This window comes from Clupea harengus, chromosome 13 (assembly GCF_900700415.2).
Source record: "Clupea harengus chromosome 13, Ch_v2.0.2, whole genome shotgun sequence".
NCBI lineage: Eukaryota > Metazoa > Chordata > Actinopteri > Clupeiformes > Clupeidae > Clupea > Clupea harengus.
Genome location: NC_045164.1, coordinates 6,057,370 through 6,079,062, shown reverse-complemented (window position 1 = coordinate 6,079,062; position 21,693 = coordinate 6,057,370). Strand labels below are relative to the sequence as shown.

At 43.8% G+C, this 21,693-nt stretch overlaps 2 protein-coding genes across 2 annotated transcripts in view; both read right to left on the bottom strand.

Annotated features, from left to right (window-relative positions):
* Positions 1-9,725, bottom strand: part of shtn1 (shootin 1) — a 36,940-nt gene extending 27,215 nt beyond the window's left edge. The window contains exons 1-4 of the mRNA XM_031579520.2: positions 8,298-9,725; positions 6,726-6,778; positions 6,385-6,445; positions 1,331-1,425 (exon numbers count right to left, since the gene is read on the bottom strand). Coding sequence (XP_031435380.1) covers positions 1,331-1,425; positions 6,385-6,445; positions 6,726-6,778; positions 8,298-8,355 — 267 coding nt within the window. The 5' untranslated portion in view covers positions 8,356-9,725. The remainder of the gene's footprint in view (positions 1-1,330; positions 1,426-6,384; positions 6,446-6,725; positions 6,779-8,297) is intronic.
* Positions 9,726-9,738: 13 nt separating this feature from the next.
* The window catches only part of atp6v1ba (ATPase, H+ transporting, lysosomal, V1 subunit B, member a), a 36,484-nt gene continuing 24,529 nt past the window's right edge, over positions 9,739-21,693 (bottom strand). The window contains exons 10-14 of the mRNA XM_031579518.2: positions 13,212-13,362; positions 12,659-12,741; positions 12,152-12,256; positions 11,452-11,581; positions 9,739-10,022 (exon numbers count right to left, since the gene is read on the bottom strand). Of these exons, the coding sequence (XP_031435378.1) occupies positions 9,880-10,022; positions 11,452-11,581; positions 12,152-12,256; positions 12,659-12,741; positions 13,212-13,362 (612 nt within the window). The 3' untranslated portion in view covers positions 9,739-9,879. The remainder of the gene's footprint in view (positions 10,023-11,451; positions 11,582-12,151; positions 12,257-12,658; positions 12,742-13,211; positions 13,363-21,693) is intronic.

Here is a 21,693-nt window from a genome sequence, read left to right as displayed (position 1 = left end):
CACGCCACAGTGCACCCCTGAATGTCTTTTTTTAAGTAAACTAAAAGAGGAGAAGAGAGGAGAGGAGAGCAGAAGTGAGGACAGGAGTGGAGAACAGAGTAAGGAAAAGGAGTAGAGAAGAGAGGAGAGCAGAGAATAGCAGAGGAAAGGAGAAGAGAGGAGAAAAAGGGAGAGGAAAGGAGAGGAGAGGAGAGCAGAGGAGAAGAGAGCAGAGAAAAACGAAAAACGAGGAGGACAGGACAGAAAAGGAGGGGGGGAGAGGTGAGTTTAGGGGAGGAGTTGCCAGTGTTACCATTGAAAAGGAAACCCATACAAATTCAAATCAAGAAATACTCAGGTCCAAATCACTTAAGCAGAAAGTATACTTCCACGGACACGGCTAAAGTTAGATTCGCCACGGTGCACATGACGCAAATTTCGTCACCAGCAGTCAGCACGGATGGTCCATGCAGCACCAAAAAGTGTCCACGTGGACTTGTTCGGGTTGAATGCACATGTTCATGCAAGGCTCAGGGTCAAGAGAAAACAAAATCTATAACCGCTTTTTATTCATGTACAGACGCTTTAAAGCAAAGCGCCTTACAGTACAGAGGCACATTTTCATTAGTATGTTTGCTCAATGCCATTGGAGACCCATTGATAAAATACAATACATGTCATGCTTCAGGGAATCGTAGCTGATTAGATCATCAGCAATGGTATTTTAGAGTATCGCTATTTAGATAGAATAAATACTTATGAAGGGACAGAGAAAACTATAGACCTATAAAAAAGAATAGCCTTTGCTGTAGATTCACACAGTATAGAGATGTTACTCGAAACGCTGTGATTGAGTGATTAAGCTTGTGTCCGCAACAGTAAAACTAGTATACTTTGGAGACACAAATGTGCACGCACACATCCGCAATGTGCAAATGCAGATGTTATAAACTATTGTAGAGCCCTTAGCAGCCTCAGCAACAACTAAATGAATAGAGTACATCTATACAAAATATCTGAAAACTATGTATGTCATTGCTGTTCTTAGCAGTGCTGACTGTAATGACAAAACATGGACTATTATCACAAGCTCTGCATTGGGTGAAGCTTAAATTATGCTGCTGTGAAACTAGGGATGTGTGAAGTGCAGGTCAAGGTAAAACATGGCATTTTCATTTCCTTTTGTTATTTCTATTTATTCTAATATTAATCTGTAGCAGGATGGGGAGCATTATCCTCATACCAACAGTCTCCTTAATCATGGGTGAGAAATCATGGGTGACTGACTGCATTTCTGTATAATCATCACACCTTTGATCATTCAGTTACCTTACTGCTCTACTCTCCTTACCTTGGTGGCGAGAGCTTCCACACTCTGTCTGCAGGTCTTCTCAATCTCCAGGTTCTCCTGAATGTTGTTTACCTCCTTGATCACCCGATGGGATACTGCACAGACACACACCCATAGATATACAACAGCATTAATATTCCTGTACAGTATTATAGCATTCTACAGTAATATAATTATCTATTTCTATGGACATATCATTCACTATGGAGTCTCATTCTAGCAGATGTATATGTGTATAAGAATGTGAAATGACATATGATAATTCCTTTGTGATGGCCGTGATGTGTCTTTTGAAATACAGCCCACCACTCATGTGCTCAGAACTATGTCCACATCAAACTGATGTAAAACGCTTGTTCTAGTGTGCTAGTGTACCTTCTGCGTTGGGTCAAAAGTTTGCTCTTCTTTTCACAATGACAATTGCACTCGGTATGCAAGGCCTGGACAACCTATAATTGTTCAATGTTTATGTCATTCATTTTCGCTTAGAACTACAGATTGTTTTTACTCCATCTTTAGCTTCCATTCAGTTGTCTGTAAAGCTTGGCTCTCCTGTCGGGCATATTAATTATGTGGTTATTTTTCTCCGCCAGGGCTTTGTGGGCCTGCCATCTCGGCTGTGTTTTAATATGCATCCCTCACAGATTAATGAAAAGCCACAGCACCAACGTTAAAGCCTACTGACAAGGATTCCTTAAATGCATCCAAAAACCCACTGATAAAGTTCAAGTCTTAAGAGTTTAACAAGTTATGGGCACTTGAGGCAAACAGATTGCAGCGAGAAACAGATTGGGAGAGATGCACTTAACGGCGGGGAAATCGCCGCTGACATTTATTTGTGTCCGTAATCATTCAGTGCGAGAGGAACAGAAAGGACTCTCACTGCCACTTAACTAATTAGACATTGTGGCCACGGAGCAAAAACAGGAATTAGAGGCATTGAGCACTGCCCATTCCTTTCTCTGTGACATCTAATTAACGCTCCGCTCCTCTCCGCTTCTCTACGCTCCTCTCCGCTCTACGCCAGGGAAACGCCGCCATCAAACTTGGGTCCGCTGGCGTCGCCGGTTAGTCATTAGGGAGCACTTAGCCACCAGCCCCCCAACAGCACTCTCATCTAGCGACTCCTGGGCTCTGGCAGGCCTGACAGCCACGGAGACAGTCTGGGCCTGCCCTGAACTAAATGACATGTTAATTGTAATTACGGGGAGACATAGTAAATAAACCGAACTGGTATAGGGAGTGTGTGTGCGTGTGTGTGTGTGTGCGTGTGTGTGTGTGTGCGTGTGTGCGTGTGTGCATGTGTGCGTGTGGTGGGAGGGTGTGTGTGTGCGGGGGGCTGTCGATCAGGGCTGTGACACATCAGAAGTGGCAGTCTTAATTGTAGCCTCCCCCACCTCCACTCCCCCCCACACCCACAAACACACATACACACACACCATATACACATGCACACACACACACACACACACACATCCAAACTCTCTCCAACCCATTGCCAAATCTCCAGTTCTTCTTTCTCTTTTTCCCTCAGTCTACTCCAGCATCTCTCTCTCTCTCCCTGTCTCTCGCTAACTGCGCCATATCTGTCTTTCTCATCCTCTTCCTCTATCAGTCTCGCTCCCTCTCTTGTTCTCTATCTCACACGCTCTCTCTCTCTCTTCCTCCCTCTATCTGTGTGTATAAAAGTTGAGCAGGACGGATTTATATAGGTGCAAGCCTGTAGCCAGTGACAGGCTGAGCGAAGCTGTGTGTTGGTTTACTGCTGCCCTTCGGCGAGCAGGCCAGATGAATGTGTGCTATTATTGTAAAAAGCACAAAGCTGGTGTTGTCATCAGCCTTGCCACCGCCCGAGTGTAAGGATTGCTCCCTCTTCCTTCTTCTCCTGTCATCATCCTCTTCTCTCCCTCTCTCTTCCTCCCTCGCTCTCTCACTCTCCCCACTCCGTGTCCCTTTTACCCCCTCCCCAGGTTTGGTTTCTGAATAGAAGCTATTTTCTGAAGGCTATAAAATCACCTAATAGGGCCTAACACCCAGATGCTCTGCTCCACAACGCCTTCACTGAAAGGCTAGTCACTTACAATACGTGTTTATGGCTAAAGAATGCACAGAGGCCCTTAAAGAGGCCAAGTTAATTCTCACACACACACACACACACACACACACACACACACACACACACACACACACACACACACACACACACACACACACACACACACACACACACACACACACACACACAGCCTCCTCTCTCTCTCTCTCTCTCTCTCTCTCTCTCTCTCACACATACACGCATACTCACACAAATCATCACATCGTCTCATGACCTCCTGCAAAAACATAAACCTTTACGCTTCAATTATAACTCTGCACTCCAAAAGAAGAGGGGGATATCTGATTCACAAATAGATTGATTATGAAATAAATAAACAAGGAGATAAATAAATAGCAAGGCTGGTGAGTGAAATAATGAAAGATAAATCCCAAATGAATACACTTGTATGTGAGCAAGAGAGAGAATCTGAGGTTCCACTTCTACGTGACCCTACTTCGCGCTCAGAATGAGAAAACTCACCAGCCCCTTGAGTGAAGGACACATATACACACACACAGACACACAGACATACATACATGACACACACAGGCAGACAGACTGACAGACAGACAAACAGACAGACACACACACACAAACACACAGCTTCCCTTTTCTCAACCCACACATACACATGCTCACACGCACACAAACACACATATACACACACACACTAACAAACAGACTTTTCTCTTAACACAAAACACACACACACACACACACACGCAACTTGCGTTGTGTAGACAGCACAGTCCCACACCAACTCAGCCTTAAGGCGAGCTAGCTAGGAGTTGAAAACCCATGGGTGCTAAGTGTCTGGCTAACGTTACACACACGTACACATCACACATATGAACAAACACAGACACAGACACAGACACAGACACAGACAAATATCAGAATGTATCAGTATTCTAGGCTTACATATATACCCATTGTTTTGACTGAAAAGCATGAATGGAGATTTAAAAAAAGACACAGACATCTACAGCAGTGAGACACAGACATCTACAGCAGTGAGACACAGACATCTAGAGCAGTGAGACAGACATCTACACCAATGAGACACAGACATCTACAGCAGTGAGACACAGACATCTAGAGCAGTGAGACAGACATCTACAGCAGTGAGACACAGACATATACACCAATGAGACACAGACATCTACAGCCGTGAGACACAGACATCTACAGCAGTGAGACACAGACATCTACAGCAGTGAGACACAGACATATACACCAGTGAGACAGACATCTACAGCAGTGAGACAGACATATACAGCAGTGAGACACAGACATCTACAGCAGTGAGACACAGACATCTAGAGCAGTGAGACACAGACATCTACAGCAGTGAGACACAGACATCTAGAGCAGTGAGACACAGACATCAAGAGCAGTGAGACAGACATCTACAGCAGTGAGACAGCCATCTAGAGCAGTGAGACACAGACATCTACAGCAGTGAGACACAGACATCTACAGCAGTGAGACACAGACATCTAGAGCAGTGAGACACAGACATCTACAGCAGTGAGACACAGACATCTACAGCAGTGAGAGACATCTAGAGCAGTGAGACACAGACATCTACAGCAGTGAGACACAGACATCTAGAGCAGTGAGACAGACATCTAGAGCAGTGAGACACAGACATCTAGAGCAGTGAGACACAGACATCTAGAGCAGTGAGACACAGACATCTAGAGCAGTGAGACAGACATCTAGAGCAGTGAGACACAGACATCTAGAGCAGTGAGACACAGACATCTACAGCAGTGAGACAGACATATACAGCAGTGAGACACAGACATCTAGAGCAGTGAGACACAGACATCTACAGCAGTGAGACACAGACATCTACAGCAGTGAGACACAGACATCTACAGCAGTGAGACACAGACATCTACAGCAGTGAGACACAGACATCTACAGCAGTGAGACACAGACATCTAGAGCAGTGAGACACAGACATCTAGAGCAGTGAGACGCAGACATCTACAGCAGTGAGACACAGACATCTACAGCAGTGAGACACAGACATCTACAGCAGTGAGACACAGACATCTACAGCAGTGAGACACAGACATCCATACTGGTGAACCTGCTGAAGTGGGTTCATTCAGGGCTCAGGGCTGCATGCAGCAGCAAGTCTGACTCGCTGTCAAAGGAACAGCTGAGCTGTTCATTCCTTAAGGGTGTGTCCCCTACACACACAAACACACACATGGACTCCCTTCCTTTATCTCTCTCTCTCTCACACACACACACACACACACACACACACGGAGATATAGTCTTTTCCAGTTTCTATCTCTGTATCTCTCTCTCTCTCACACACACACACACACACACACACGCACACACAAGAAGACACACAGATATAGTCTTTTCCTGTTTCTATCTCTGTCTCTCTCTCTCTCCTTCTCTCTCTCACACCAACACACGCTCACACACACACAAGCAGACACACAGATATAGTCTTTTCCCATTTCTATCTCTGTATCTCTCTCTCCTCCCTCTCTCTCTCTCTCACACACACACACACATTACACACACACATTACACACACACACACACACACACACACACACACACACACACACACACACACACACACACACACACACACACACACACACACACACACACACACACACACACACAAGCAGCCACACAGATATAGTCTTTTCCTGTTTCTATCTCTCTCTCTCTCCTTCTCTCTCTCACACACAAACACTCTCACACAAACACAGAAGGCTCAAAGGTCTTTAGGAGAGCAGTAACAGTAACTGGAAATGCCTTTCATAACGCTGGTGACCTTGTTTCTGTTATAAGGATTTCTTTCCCCAGTCTTTTTTATTCATTAATATTTTACACTCATAGAAAAGAAGACCTTGTGTTGACCTGCAGTATATCTGTGTGTTTTTGCCATTTGAGGTTAAAAAGGAGGACACACCTCTTTCAAAATCCTCAAGTTTCTTCAGGGCAGCATCTCTCTCCTTCTTCATCAGCTTGAGCTAAAGCAGGGAGATGAAACGGGGGAAAAAAGCAATTGGGGGAAATGATTACAAGTAGGTCTGTGTTACCCACACTGTCCATCATATTTCAAAATTGCAGAGGGCCTTTTTATCGATTTTTTAACCAATGGTTTGGCCTTTTGCAAGCCATGTAAAGGTTGAACCAAGGCCTCACCAAACATGAGCTGCCATGACTCACCTGTCCAAACATCCTTGTGCAGAAGACAAAATGTGAGAAGAAGAAGAAGAAGAAGAAGAAGAAGAAGAAGAACCCACTGACCTCCATTTTGGTCTTTTCATACTCCCTCCTGAGGCCCTCATACTGCTGGATAGCTGTGTAGACAAACACACTCCTGTGGGTCATGGCGTCCAGCGCTTCTGTCCCGATGAGTCGGCTGCTCGAGCTTCTGAGCGCCACTTAAATACGGTGCTAAGCGCGTGTGTGAGCCGCAGGGCTGTGTGCTGGTCAGCGCTGGCTCATACCTCCCACAGACGTGCCTCATAGGCCAGACCCACCCCACCTCACCACCAGCCGCAACTGCCTCAGTCTCACATGTGTCAGCAAAGGGCCGCATCACCAGAAATACACCCACATGTACGGTCTGCGCAACTCAGAGTCTAAAGAGACTTACATACAACACGTTTATTGGATTGAACTGCTGTACAAACATGTGATTATTTGAAACTTTCTTTGTTTTTTTTTTGTGTGAATTTTCAGCCTCTATGAAAAAAGCATTAGAATCCATCGAGAACCTTTTAACAAGGCATTCTTCATTTGTAAAGGCCTTTAGATAAAAGCGTTTACTGCAAGAACCTACCAAGATTATATAGCCTTGTTGTAGTCTACAACCTTGTTTAGAAAAAAGCTAAATTGGGGAAACTCACATATTTGCCACGCAAAACATCATAGTAACACTATGCCTGTAATAAGAGACGAAGGAAGTTGTGTTCAGACTAGTAACCCTATGCAGAAATCAGAGACAAAAACACTGTGGTATTACCCTTATGGACTAAGGACCTATATGCCAGCTACACTTTTCATCTCAGTAAACCAGGTCAAGTATCCTGCTCTGGGCTGGAAGAGCCATGGCACATGTGCTTACTCACCATCACACACGCATGTGCACCCACACACACACACACACACACACACACACGCACACACGCGCACACACACACACAAATGCGCACACACACTTGAGTCAGCCCAATAATGGATGCTGAGTAGAATAGTCCACAGCAGGGTTTAATGAGGGCTATGACATGTGATGTGTGACAAACACTGACATGTTAGTTCTTTAAAAAGAAAAACACATTGTTCAATCATATTTAAAACACATTTTAATAAATCAGTAGATGATTTAAGAGTGTGTAGGTTACTATAGACAAATAGCTAAATGTTATAGTCCATTATCTAATAAGTGACACAGAAAACAATATCCAAATAAATGGGGAGCAAATAATAGGCTGGAGGAACCACATTTCAAAGAAATTCCGTTTTAGGATAGGCTACTGACAGACTACTTCAAGCACACGTCACTCCCACCATTTCAACTTAGTAAAAAGGCCATCTGAAATACTGTACTCTAAACTGTAGCTTCAATGCAGACCTTCGTGATGAAGAGATTGACAAGATTCAGTAGGCCTGTTGTAGATGAGCAGGTGCTGTGTAAACTCGCGAGAGATCAAATGAGGCGAATACAAATCCAGATTAACTACTATTAACCGTGACGACAGCAGCAGTGTATAGACTACGACGTCGTCGACTAAATAGCAAGCGAATCATTTTTCTACTAATTACTTTAATATCGGAAGACTAACACTAAACACAAATATTTACGACTGGTCTTACCTTCGCCTGACAGCCTCGCAATGTTTTCCATGTGCATTATCTCCTCAGGTGTCGCCATGATCGCTGAACATAATTTTCACTGGACTAATTGAGTTTGAAACCGGAAGTAGCACACCTGTACCTGTGACAATGCTCAACTGTAACAATCTCAGTTGATACTGCAGAAAGTCGCGAGCATAGGCATATATATGTCTATGGTCGCGAGGACCTAGAGGTTTGTTACTTGCAGTACAGTAACCGACCACAGAACTGGGAAAAGAGATATTTGATAGTGCCGATGCTCAAATACTGACGGATCTTTTCATCGAAAAGTCCTACTAACCGAACCGAACTGAATTTCATGTTATGATTTGCGGTGCAGAGATTAACCATCAAATTACGAGGACACCAATTAAACGACTTTTTTCTTTAATTATAGGCCTACTGGGTCCACAGTCGAAAGCATTAATAGGCCGTTTTCCACCAATGTAAGCAACTGAATGAAGGTTATCTAATGAAGACATGACAAAAACACATGCTACAGTGACAATAATATAATTTATTTATTTTCAGGAGGGGTAATATAATAAAAGGATAATCACAAAGATAAATCATTCACATGAAGGATTAGTAATACAGAATGCTCACAATCTTTCTTTGTCAAAGCCCATTCTACTCAAAACACAAAAAAATGTAAACGTACTACCATTTCCAGTCTAACCAATACAGAGTGACTGAAGGGGCAGAAAGAGAGAGCGAATAAGACTGACAAACATGATCAGAAGAGGATTCGTACAGAGAGGCACTGGTTCAATTCAGAACCAATGCAAGGTCCCAGTGATGAGATATAAGTGCTGAAATAATATTGCTGTTGCTGGAATGTGTAATTCAATATCAGAAGAAGAGTCTCAACAGTGGAGAGGTCTTCTTTTACACTCTGTGTACCGTTTCCAAAGAAGCAGAACACATCCTGTTACGTTGGAAGATCTGAGGTGCGTCTTTGTGCGAAAGCTAAAGCCAGAAAGAGGGACAGGTACACACTATGTTCCCTTTAAGATCAAATGTGTTGGTCTTCGTCTTCATTTCGGGGTGACAGCAAGATAAATACAACACCACAACTGCAGCCATGATGGACCCTCATAAATATCAACATCTTTTGTCAACATTTCATTTACACCACGGGAAAACAAACAAAAACAAAGTCATGACAGCACCACAGCCAAAATAACCTGCAGTCACAGGTAAGGGTTTTGTATGTGCACACATACAGACATGCACGCACGCACACACACACACACACAGGCTTGCACACATCTACACACACACCCATGAACACACAGCACGACACGACCAACTAAACACAATTCTCTGGGTTAAAACTAGAGGAAGGGGAGAGGACATTTGTGTGTGCGTGTGTGTGTGCGTGTGTGTGTGTGTGTGTGTGTGTGTGTGTGTAATAATATATATATATACACACACAATATAGGTGTGTGTGTGAAGGTGTGTGTGTGTGTGTGTGTGTGTGTGTGTGCATATGTCCTCCTCCCTTCTGCTCCACCCAGAGGGCAATAGGCTTGCAGTGGGGGGGGGGGGGGGGGTGTCTTTAGTGGCGAGCGGCAGACTCGCGGGGGTAAAACTCGGCCAGCGTGCTCTGGGGGATCCTCTTCAGCATCTCCTTAGGGAAGATACGCAGCAGCTGCCAGCCAATGTCCAACGTCTCAAACACCGTTCGGTTGTCATAGGGACCTGCCAAGACAACAAAATCAGTCACATTTAATAATTTGGCCGACACTTTCATACTTTTATCTGTGCCTACTTTCACTTCCTGGATTTTGAACCCACGACTGTGGTGTAATTAGCACCCAGCTCTACCAGTTGAACTACAGGAAAACACACACACACACACACACACACACACACACACACACACACACACACACACACACACACACACACACACACACACACACACACACACACACACACACACACACACACACACACACACACACACACCCCTTGTAGTCGAAATTTCAGAATTCCCTTCTATGTAGAGCCGCATACCATGAAATGTACATACACCAGAAAATACTAGCCCATCTGCTTAAAAAGCTGACACCAAAGGGTTATTATGTATGATCAGCTACTGAGGGAGTTTAAAGGCTTGACATGTGATATGAAAAGTTTATGGCTCATATCTCTCCCAGAGGCCAGGACACAAATACTCAATTAGTGTCTTTTGATGGTGAAGCTATTCAGCAGCATACAATGGCGCCCTAACACAAAGAGATATGAATAGATATGAACAGTGCTGACACAAGACAGACACACAATAGGGGACACTTCACAGGACCACAATAAGGGCGGGGGCTGGGGACCGCTGTGTGACAGAAGGACGTTTTCTACCCTTCCACTGGTTAATCGAGTGTGTCTGTGTGCGCGCGTGCGTGCGCGAGAGAGAGTTGGAAAGTGAAAAGCTTTTTACTGATTTCAGAGCAACACAGACACATTCCCATTCTCACTCTCTCTGTCTCACACACGCACACACGCACACGCACACACACACACACACACACACACACACACACACACACACACACACACACACACACACACACACACAGAGGAAGAGGAGTGACTAACTCATCACTGTCACCACCATCCTCAAATACATAAAGCCCTGTGGAGAACAAAGCGCTTCCATGTTGAACTGCTCTTCAGACACGGGCTTTTGTCTGACTGATGGGGGAGTTTGTTTTACAGTGGCAGGCCGCCCTTATCACTCAGAGTTAACACGGCCATTTTGTGATCAGCTAAATCGGAGCTCTTAGCTGGCGACGGGAAATGAAGATTATGGATTGTTCAAACAAACCCCGGAGCTGCTGAAAGGGATCTGAAGAGAAGGGAAGCGGCAATGACCACAGAAGCCTTGCCAAGGCATCCCTCCTGAACATGTTAACAGCCTGAACACACACACACACACACGAAAACATGTGCACACTCACACACTCCCATAAGGACGCTTGAGTGTGCATGTGGACACACACACACACACTCTCCCTATTTGATTACTTCCTACATAAAACTTGTTTAAATAACATGACATGATTGTTCCCACCTTCCAGCCACATTCAAGGGAAAAAAAATGAATGAACTATGATCTCCTGCAGCTTACCCTGAGCGATAAAGTTCTTCTCAAATTTCTGCAGGAACTCCAGGTACAGAAGGTCATCTGGGGTCAGGGCCTCCTCTCCCACCACGGCCTTCATGGCCTGAACGTCTTTACCGATGGCATAGCAGGCATACTGCAGAGGAAGAGGAAGGGGGAGAGAGAGAGAAGCGAGAAGAGAGGGAGGGAGAGAGAGAGGGAGAGACCGAGAGAAGAGAGGAAGAGAGAAGAGAGAGAAGAGAGGGAGGGGTGAGACACAGAGAGAGAGAGAGAGAGAGAGAGAGGGAGAGATATAGTGAGTGTCAGGAGAGGCAGGGAGGGATAGGGTGAGCGGAGCGAGAGAGAGTGCAAAGGAACAGAGAAGAGAAATAAGATGAGCGCAGGAACACGGAGAGAGAGGACAGAAAAACAGAGGGAAAAATCAGCAATCAAAAGAGGACTTCTGGAGTGATTTCTTAGATGCCTTTACATGCCGTCCCTTCAATCAGATAGATCTCCTCTATCTGAGTTGACCAGTCAGTTACACAGCCAAGGTTCAGCTATTTTCCTATACATCTATATGCTGATTGGTCAGCTGTTAAACTAGGAACCGTGGCACTGGTCAGCAGTTCTGCTCGTTCGCTCTTTGCTGACTGGTCAGCTGATATGCTAGGCATGTCCCCGCAGGTCTGTTCACTCTTTTCTGATTGGTCAGTGAGCTCCGTACCAGCTGGTTGGAGACGTCGGCGTGGTCCTTGCGGGTCATGCCCTCACCGATGGCCGATTTCATCAGACGAGAAAGAGATGGCAGCACGTTGATGGGAGGGTAGATCTGCAGCAGAATCAAGAAAACGGTCACAACACACACACACACGGAGCAGAGAAGTGTCTAGGAGATTTGTGATTCAACTGATGCAATCACTAAACTACTAGACAGTGATTGTTCTTTGGAGATTCAGTATGGTGAGAAACTACCTGACTATGTTGCATCAGGATACAGAGAGAGCAAGGTGTGTGTATATATTAGAAGGAGAAATATATAGCATGTGTGTTTGTGTTTCCATAACTGACATGATGATAAATACAAATAAAAGGATACGGGATCTATCAGTGTAGATGGCTGTGTGTGTGTGTGTGTGTGTGTGTGTGTGTGTGTGTGTGTGTGTGTGTGTGTGTGTAGGCCTGATGAGGACGAATTAAAGACATGTTATTCGTGGTGCTGGAGTGAGCCCACCTGTCTGTTGTGCAGCTGGCGTTCCACATAGACCTGGCCCTCAGTGATGTAACCAGTCAGATCAGGGATTGGATGGGTAATATCTGAGGGGGGAGTCAGAACACACAGGAGAACACACACGTGCGTCATCAGTACGTGTTTTAACATTTCTGGGTATAGAAACTGTATGTGTGTGTGTGTGTGTGTGTGTGTGTGTGTGTGTGTGTGTTACCTTTGTTGGGCATGGTGCTTATGTGTGTGCGCGTGTGTGTGTGTGTGTGTGTGTTTGTATGACCATTGTTGGGCATGGTATGTGTGTGTGTGTAATACCATCACTGGGCATGGTGTGTGTGTGTGTGTGTGTAATAACATCACTGGGCATGGTGTGTGTGTGTGTGTGATACCATCACTGGGTACGGTGTGTGTGTGTGTGTGTGTGTGTTATACCATCGTTGGGTGTGGTGTGTTAGTTATACCATTGTTGGGTGTGTGTGTGTGTATATGTATGTATGTATGTATGTATGTATGTATGTGTGTATGTATGTATGTATGTATGTGTGTATGTGTGTTATACCATCGTTGGGCATGGTGAGAATTGGGATCTGTGTGATGGAGCCATTTCTTCCCTCCACTCGTCCGGCCCTTTCGTAGATGGTGGCCAAGTCAGTGTACATGTAACCAGGGAAACCACGGCGACCAGGCACCTCCTCTCGGGCAGCCGACACCTAAACACGCACGCACACACACGCACGCAACCACCATGCCCAACAAAGGTAACACACACGGTTAGGAAAACATGGATAAACAAAGCACACTACATAAACATACTAATTAAACCTGACACTTGGGACTTAAATGGCGGCCATATTTTCCCAGAGGAAAATGCCTGATTCAACCACACTTGTATGCAATTAGATCTTCTTGAGTCTGGCCCTTCCTGTAGCAGTAAGCGTCTTCAAGCACTTTTATGTACATAGTTCTAGTGTCTGCTTCAGGGTTGCTGTTAAGCATCCTCAAGTTGGATGGCCAAGAACTTGCCTTTGACATCAGCTACAGAGTCATTTGAGACTAGTAGAGAGCCATATATAGCTATAGACGCATATAAGGTAAAATGGAGAGACAGACTGAATGTAATATGTACTTTCTGCACCAACAAACACAAACGCTCAACTTTAACCTAATAACCTGGCTTTACACATTTCAACAAACATTCATAATTTTTAGTGGGTACATGCAAGCTGGTCATCATTCTGGGACCCATGTTACATCTCCCTTCAGGAGTGCATTTCCTAACCACAGTAGCAACTTATATAATAATATATAATAATTGTCAGACTTTAATCGCACAAGCGACTTGGAACTATGCTGTTTGTGATGCAAGTGTTTCCCCAAAACCCTAGTTTGAACTATCCAGGAACTACGTAACTTAAATCATCGTTAAGCAAAACAAAACAATATTTCGGCAGGACATTTGCCAACACTGTGGTGAAGTATTGTAGTTACTACTACAGCTCTCCACATAGTTAGAAGCTTGGTTCCAGATACTTCATATCTAAAAATTCATTAATGCCCGAATTAATCATTCTAAATGTATCCCTGTTCCTGGTTGATATTTGACATTGTTAACTACCATACAACCCTACCTCTTATTGCCTTAGGCAAAACAAATATTAAAAGGCCCACTTGAAGAAACAAGCATGTGAGGTGAATTCACACACCTACAGAAAATAATGCGACAGGCTGCAGACAATTAATGTAACCTATTATATTAATATTCTGGTGTTGCAGGAAAGGAATATGGTGTATGCTTTACACAGGACTAGTAACAGAGGATTAGAAGGAATAATTATTTTGTGCTGGATTTGAACTTGTTACATCCCTCTCATAGTCTAGTAGCCAGCCCATAGAGCCCCATTGTGAACCCGGAAATGTTGAGTACACCAAAGTTTTTTTGCAGAAATGTGAAGTATGGGTCCCCAGTATACAGAAACTGCCGGATGCTAATTTGCATATGTTGAGCAATTTGCATAATTAGCATTATTAGCTTAATCGTCCAATTTGACCACATATTTTGCCCTGTGTGACCAATTTCTACAATATTGGAGTCTTTTTAGAGGTTGTAGAGGATGCTGAATTCAATTATGGCACTTTCAGACATCAAAATGGTAATTCTATAACAATTTTGGATACATTTAGACAGGTTTTTGATTCATTTCGGATGAAATTTAATGGTGAACACAATAAACTCACAATTTAGAATCACAAGAGCTCCTACTCTCTTTATGCAAATAAGCTGTTGTAAAGCAAATGAAGCACCTTCCTTCCATTGCAAAAGATGACCTTCTTTCCGGAAGTCATGTGTGCCGCCATTCAGACGGTGCACTTGCAGTGAGTGCAGATATGTTTGGGGAGCAGACATGCATCAGGCAAGGGAAGGGAGGAGGGGGCATGAAGGGTATTTCAACCAACCCTAAACAGGTTGCAGTTTGCATCCAATCATTTGGCATATGTTCACATCTTTCTCAGTCATTGGATGACATGTACAGTGATAAAGTAGCATCAGAGAAGACTCTGTCCAACAGACACAAAGAGGAGGGTGAAGCACGACGGGAGTTGGATGCTGAGGACCGCTCTAAAATTGTGAGGATGCTGTGGGAAAACACAAATCCACTCTTGACAGAGAGCACTTTGCTCTACCACATCATAAATGGACAGGTGCCTGATGAAAAGGTGAATGTGCAGGATGCGCTGAAGATTGGCCAGGCTATGTGTAAAAAGTTTACTTCATCACTTCCGGAGGCATTTAATGCACCCATCTCTCACAAGGTAGTGACTATGAAGTTCCAGAAAAAGGGAATGAAGGTCAGTGGGAAGGTTGTTTGTGACCTTGAGTCATTATTTGCTCGATTGTTGGTGGTGGGAGCCCAGAGAAAAGTGGAGCTCTCCTCTCTCTTCAAATATGAGCTTAGCCCAGTCCCCTTGTCAATCATTGATGACAATGGATGCCTCCGAAAGGGCAATATGTCAGTGCTTGTCCAGCAGCTTGGAATTCCAGTTTGCAATCCCCAGCCACCAGATGTTGTCATTGTGGATGCATCTCAGCTCATTTATCACGTGGTTTGGCTATCGTCTGGGACAGTGGCAGATCTTGCAGCCAGCATGGGACATCGGCTTAGTTGTTACAACACCCAAACATTTGTCATCTTTGACAAAAAATTTCGCAGGTGTCTGCCAAGGACCATGAGAGACAAAGAAGAGCAGGGGAGAGCTCCACAGAGTACAAGCTCTCATTGACTATACCTCTACCTAGTCGAGCACAACAAGCAAAGGCTGAGCGAACTCCTGTGTACATTCAATGTAGGAAGTAAGATCGTGATGGTCAGTAAAGCTGACAGCATTGACACATGATGAGGCTGATATATCAGTTATATCTTACATGTTAGATGTTGTCAGACATGGGGCTTCAACTGTTCGCATTCTTAGTGATGACACAGATGTCTTTGTGATTATGGTTTATTGGTGTTGGAAGGCTGGGATCACAACTAACCTACAGATGGAAACATGGAATGGCACTGTTCTCAGCATAAATGCAACTGCAAAGAACCTGGGTGACCATTGTTGTTCTATTCTGGCCATGCATCTTTCAGGATGTGATACCACCTCATATTCTGTTGGGAAGGGGAAGGTATCTGCACTCGAGGCCATGACAGTTGTACCTGGCAAGCTTCTCCACTGTATTGGAGAGGCAGAAGCCACAGATTTACAGATCACCAAAGCAACAAGGACTTTCTTTCTGGCTCTGTACAATCAGAGGAACTCTGTGACCTTGGATGCAGCTCGGTATGACATTTACCGAAAGCGCAAAAGGCCCCCAGCACTGAAAACACTACCTCCTACAGAGCGTAATATGCACCTTCATGGAAGACGTGCCCACCTACAGGTGCTCTTATGGAAAGCAGCAGACCAGGCTGCTCCACCGGCTGTGGATATCACTTTGTTTGGATGGGACAAGAAGATGGGCCTAAAGGAAGGAGAGGAACTGATTATGCCCACCCAGGATTCAAGTCCAGTTGCTCCTCCGGCTTTGTTAGATGTCGTCAGCTGTGGTTGCAGAGCCGGGTTGAAACCTTGCACATCAGCAAAGTGTAGCTGTGCAGCTGCAGGTCTGGCCTGTACCAGTTATTGTTCCTTCAAAGGCAATGATGGGATATGCTGCAACATACTCACTCAACTATCTGGAGAAGATGATGACAGAACAGACGAGGATAGTGAAGATGAGGAGGCTGCCTTTTGTTGATTAATTGTGAGGCATAGCCGTTTGCCTGAAGGTGGTAGCCAGTGTGTGCTTTTTGTGGTGCAGAGGTGAGGCCCTCTTGATTAGTCTTGCTTCTGGCGGGCTGACCCGGGTTGCCCAGACTCAGTTTTAACTTTTGCGTCTGGCGGTGTTTTAACTGGGTCCTCGTTGGATCTTGCGACTTGTGGACCAACCTGGGCAGCCTTTCTGCCTTTCGGGCATGACCCTAGCGACTTAAGGGGCCTGTCTTGTATGGCATGTACAGTATATAGTGTATATTTGTACATAGTTCGTTGATCGCACATGGGGGACATTCAACAGAGTTACGTTACATACCGGTTCGTCATGTGGTTGGTGGTTACGATGCACACCGGTGCCCAGCAGCTTTTGAGGTAGTTTAACTGCGTTTAGTGGGTGTGCCAGAAGTGATACCCAATCACCATCAAAGTGTTCACATTGTGACTCTGGTGACATCTGTTCACCCTAGCCACCTCACAAGCAGACTGGCCTTCTCAGCTTCACATGAGGCAACAGGGTGTTTAACCCCAAGGAGTTTATTGCAATCGCAATGCTTTTTCCTCCAGAAATGCAAATTTCAAACAGGAGTCAAGTATCAGGAGGGGATTTAGCTTCACTACACCCTGAAAAAAAATGCTTTAACATTCACAAGAGCACTCATGATTCTGAAATCTAAGATTATTGTGTTTACCATGAAAATAACCTTAGATTTCGTCCAAAATTAATAACAAATGTGTCTAAATGTATCCAAATGTGTTATTCAATTACCATTTAAAGTATGAAAGTGCCAGAATTGAATTCAGCATCCTCTAAAACCTCTAAAAAGACTCCAATATTGTAGGAATTGGCCATACAGGGCAAAATATGTGGTCAAATTGGACGATTAAGCTAATAATGCTAATTATGCTAATTATGCAAATTGCTCAACATATGCAAATTAGCATCCGGCAGTTTCTGTATACTGGGGACCCATACTTCACATTTCTGCAAAAAAACTTTGGTGTACTCAACATTTCCGGGTTCACCTCGTTGGCTACTAGACTATCAGTGGGAGACAACAAGCGCATCAACCTACGACTACGACCGACTTTGTGTTTATTTGCAAATATCACAAGAGTCAACTGTTCAATGTAAAAACCTATACACGTTCATTATAAGTATACTATAGACGTTAACTCAATGGTGACAGAAATGTATGAGGTAAGCATTTTGGGAAACTGTCTAACTGCTAATGTCGTTGTTGTTTGGGAAACGCACTCCAGAATGAGTCTTCCTCTAAGCTCTGTGCACAAAGCAGCGAGTGTTTCAGTGGCTGGCGTGGCTAATGAAAGGCCCTGAGGAAACCAGCTGAACACACTTGCAGAGGAAAATTAACTGTGGGTGTAGAAAGCTGCGTCTCGTTGAACTTATTAAAGGTTAATAGCAGATCCTCATCTGGCAGGCTTTACAAAGGCGGTTTCATAAACTGGGAGAATTTGACACTACCCACACATATGTCTGTGTACTTCAAGGTATATGCTTATGTTGTATGTGTATTATAAATGAGTAGAATTAGCAGCAACTGGACAATAATTAAAAAAAAAGAAATGCAAAAATACCATATGTCAGCACAACAAGTGCATCAACACAGAATATTAACACAGATACTTTACTGTTAGCAGAAAACTGGAACACACTACAATATTTTGTACTACAAATGTCATGTCAAAAATGCGCAGAATTTTAATTATTTTAAAGGAAATAGAGGCCATTTGAAATACGAGCCAAAATTCTGTCAACCATACATTTGACATCAATCTGTCAGCTAGTTTGACTGGTTGTACGTATTTAGCAGAGGGATTACCTCAGGTATGTATCAAACTTACCAACAGCATATCCTCAACATTTCCAGATACAATTTGATCATCATTACTGATATTGTTGGAAAAATCATTGTTAAACTTAACCACCACAGTTTCCCGCCAAACAATGTCAACTCCCACACATGGAGAATATGCCACGCATCATGTCCACGTATATGGTGTTACTTAGATGATAAAAATAACCTCAAAATATTTTATTTGCGACAAAAGATGTGAACATTTGAAGTATCCATATTTAAATTATCCTTGTTGACAAACTCCAACTCCCACGTTTGACAGTGAATCAGAAAAAACTGAGTCAACATATATTCAAAAATTAGTTACACATGTTCAACAATCATCGTTAACTTAACCACTACAGTTTCCCGCCGCTTAAAATCATTCTTGAAAGGTGTCATGGATGCAAAACAAAATGCACAAATAGGTTTTGAAAAACTGGTACACGCACACTATATCCTAGAAATACTGTATAAATTATTGTTATTCCTATACGGTGTTATATCCGTTTCAGTTTTAAAATATTTATGATCGGATATTTACTCACGTAGACAATATGAAAATTCGATTTGTCATAAATGTTCCCCCATATCAACTAATTGCCATTAACCAGGTCTATTAAATGGGGAAAAAAAATCTTTGTTGAAACGGCGCCCGCACCTGTCGGTATACCCGTAAGTCGCTATACTATGAAACCTTGGTTTCACGAGTAGTGTAAAAATGCAGGCGCAGTACGTTCATGGTAGTTGGTATTTGGCCTTCTTTGGGCCAAAAAGATGCACTTGAAAACTACGCAGAGACAGGCAACGCAACAGTCGGCCTTCGCCGCCGCTAGTTCTTTGATGTCGATTTTGTGTGTCTATGGCTTCACACTAACACACAACCACCTACATTAAGTTTTTTTTTCTTTGGTCATGTACATACTGTGACGATTTAGTGTAAGGAGGGAAAATAATTGTTTGTGTGTGTGCGTGTATGTCATGAGTGTTCTGTCAAAAGATGCTCTGGTCAGATGGGGCTATAAGACTGGCCCAACCACCAGTGAATGTGGAGAAGCAGACCATACTATGGAGCACTGCCTTGTCTGCCCTCTACTACCCAATCCTTGCAGCTCAAAAGACCTTGCAGTGTCCAATAAAAACGCAAAGGACTGTGTAAAGAAATGGGAAAATGTCATACAACCATCACGCTTCAGGGAAACAAAAAGAAAAAGATGAATGTTCTGAAGAGCAGTTCATTCTGAGAACTCAACCTTCATGTGTCTGAATTGAAACAAAGTAAACCATTACAGATATGCACACGGAAGGTGCTTCCACACTGTATAGACTCTTAATTGATCCTTGTATAGGGCAAGGTCCACATATATAAACACGGATTGAAAAATCAAAAACACAAGCTGCATTTTCACACAGCTAGATATCTTATTTACATTTGGTTGATGTGCACCACAACACAAAGGGAGGGAGGAAGGAAGGGAGGGAGGGAGAGAGAGCGAGCGAGCCCCATGGTAGCACTATTCAAGTCTCAGCCATCCTCTACTTGCTCAGATTATTATTATTATTTTATTTTTATTTTATCTCTATGTTAACATATACACAATAAAGCAGCGGAGTAGTGTTTCAGGTTAGTTGCTGATGGTAGGCATGTAGCCTCTAAAGCACACACGCACACACACACACACTTGTAACATCTGTGCAACTGTGTATCTGGGCAGCTGCCTTTCCTGGTTGCTTTGAGAGGAAATGACACGGCGGCTTACATCTTGTGCGTGTGTGTGTGTGTGTGTGTGTGTGTGTGTGTGTGTGTGAGGGAGGGAGGGAGGAAAGGAAGAAACCTGAATCCTTGCATGTGAACATGGGAGAACCTAAAACCCAGGCAGAGGAACAGTCGGTGTATGGGGTGGGGGGTAATTGATGGAGGCTTTAAAATGTCAAGAGGGGGGTCAAAGGGCTTTTGTGGCAGGGACGTTGTCCGGCAGCTCGGTGGCATTGTGTGTTAATCCCCCTCAATCTGCTCCTGCATGGGCATGAGGACGTGCCGTGGAGGGGTGGGTGGTTCATTTTACACACACACACCTCAGTAGAACGGTTAGACAGAGCTGTTAAAAACAAGTTATTACTGCAGAGGTCTAAGGATGAGCGGACAAATAGTATGTGTCTGAATAAATAAATATCTACAAATATGTAGAAATAATCAGACTTTATCCAAAGCGAGTTAAGGGAAAACATAGTTTCTCAATATGAGTGTTCTTGGGAAACCAAACCCTTGGTGCTGTTAACCCATTGAACCTGAATTTATCAGTTTAGGTAAAGTGCTGTATTTGTAGCCAGTGAATGCAGGCTAAATGGGTCGAGGTGAGTATACCCACACCCCCATTTCTATGCTTCTATGGACAGGACTTGTCTTGGCAGAATAGGACTCAATGTCAAGCTCACACACCTTCCTCCCATAAATAACATTCATCTTTTTGCTGATGTATGAATCAATGGGCATCGCCATGACCCTTCAGTATTTCCGTTTCCATTTTCTATTAAAATAATTATTGAAAAGGGGTATGTATGTGCTCGTCTTCGTTCTGTGGACAAAGAGCCCATTAAAAAATCCACAAACCTCGTAGCCACGAGCTGCACTACTGCAGAATAAGTAATATTGATATGATTTATGATACTGATGTTAAGCTGCATGTACAATGACTGTGCCTGATGAATCATGAACCATGTTGAAGTAAAGCAGAGCAGAGCTTTTCAACAGAAAATAATGCATGTTGAAGTGAACACATTTTACAGTAGACAGCTAGCTAACACGAACGCTAATGTTATTACTGCTAGCCTTGGCGTGATAAATACGAAGTCAGATTGGGTAAATGAACAACTTATTTTGAAGAA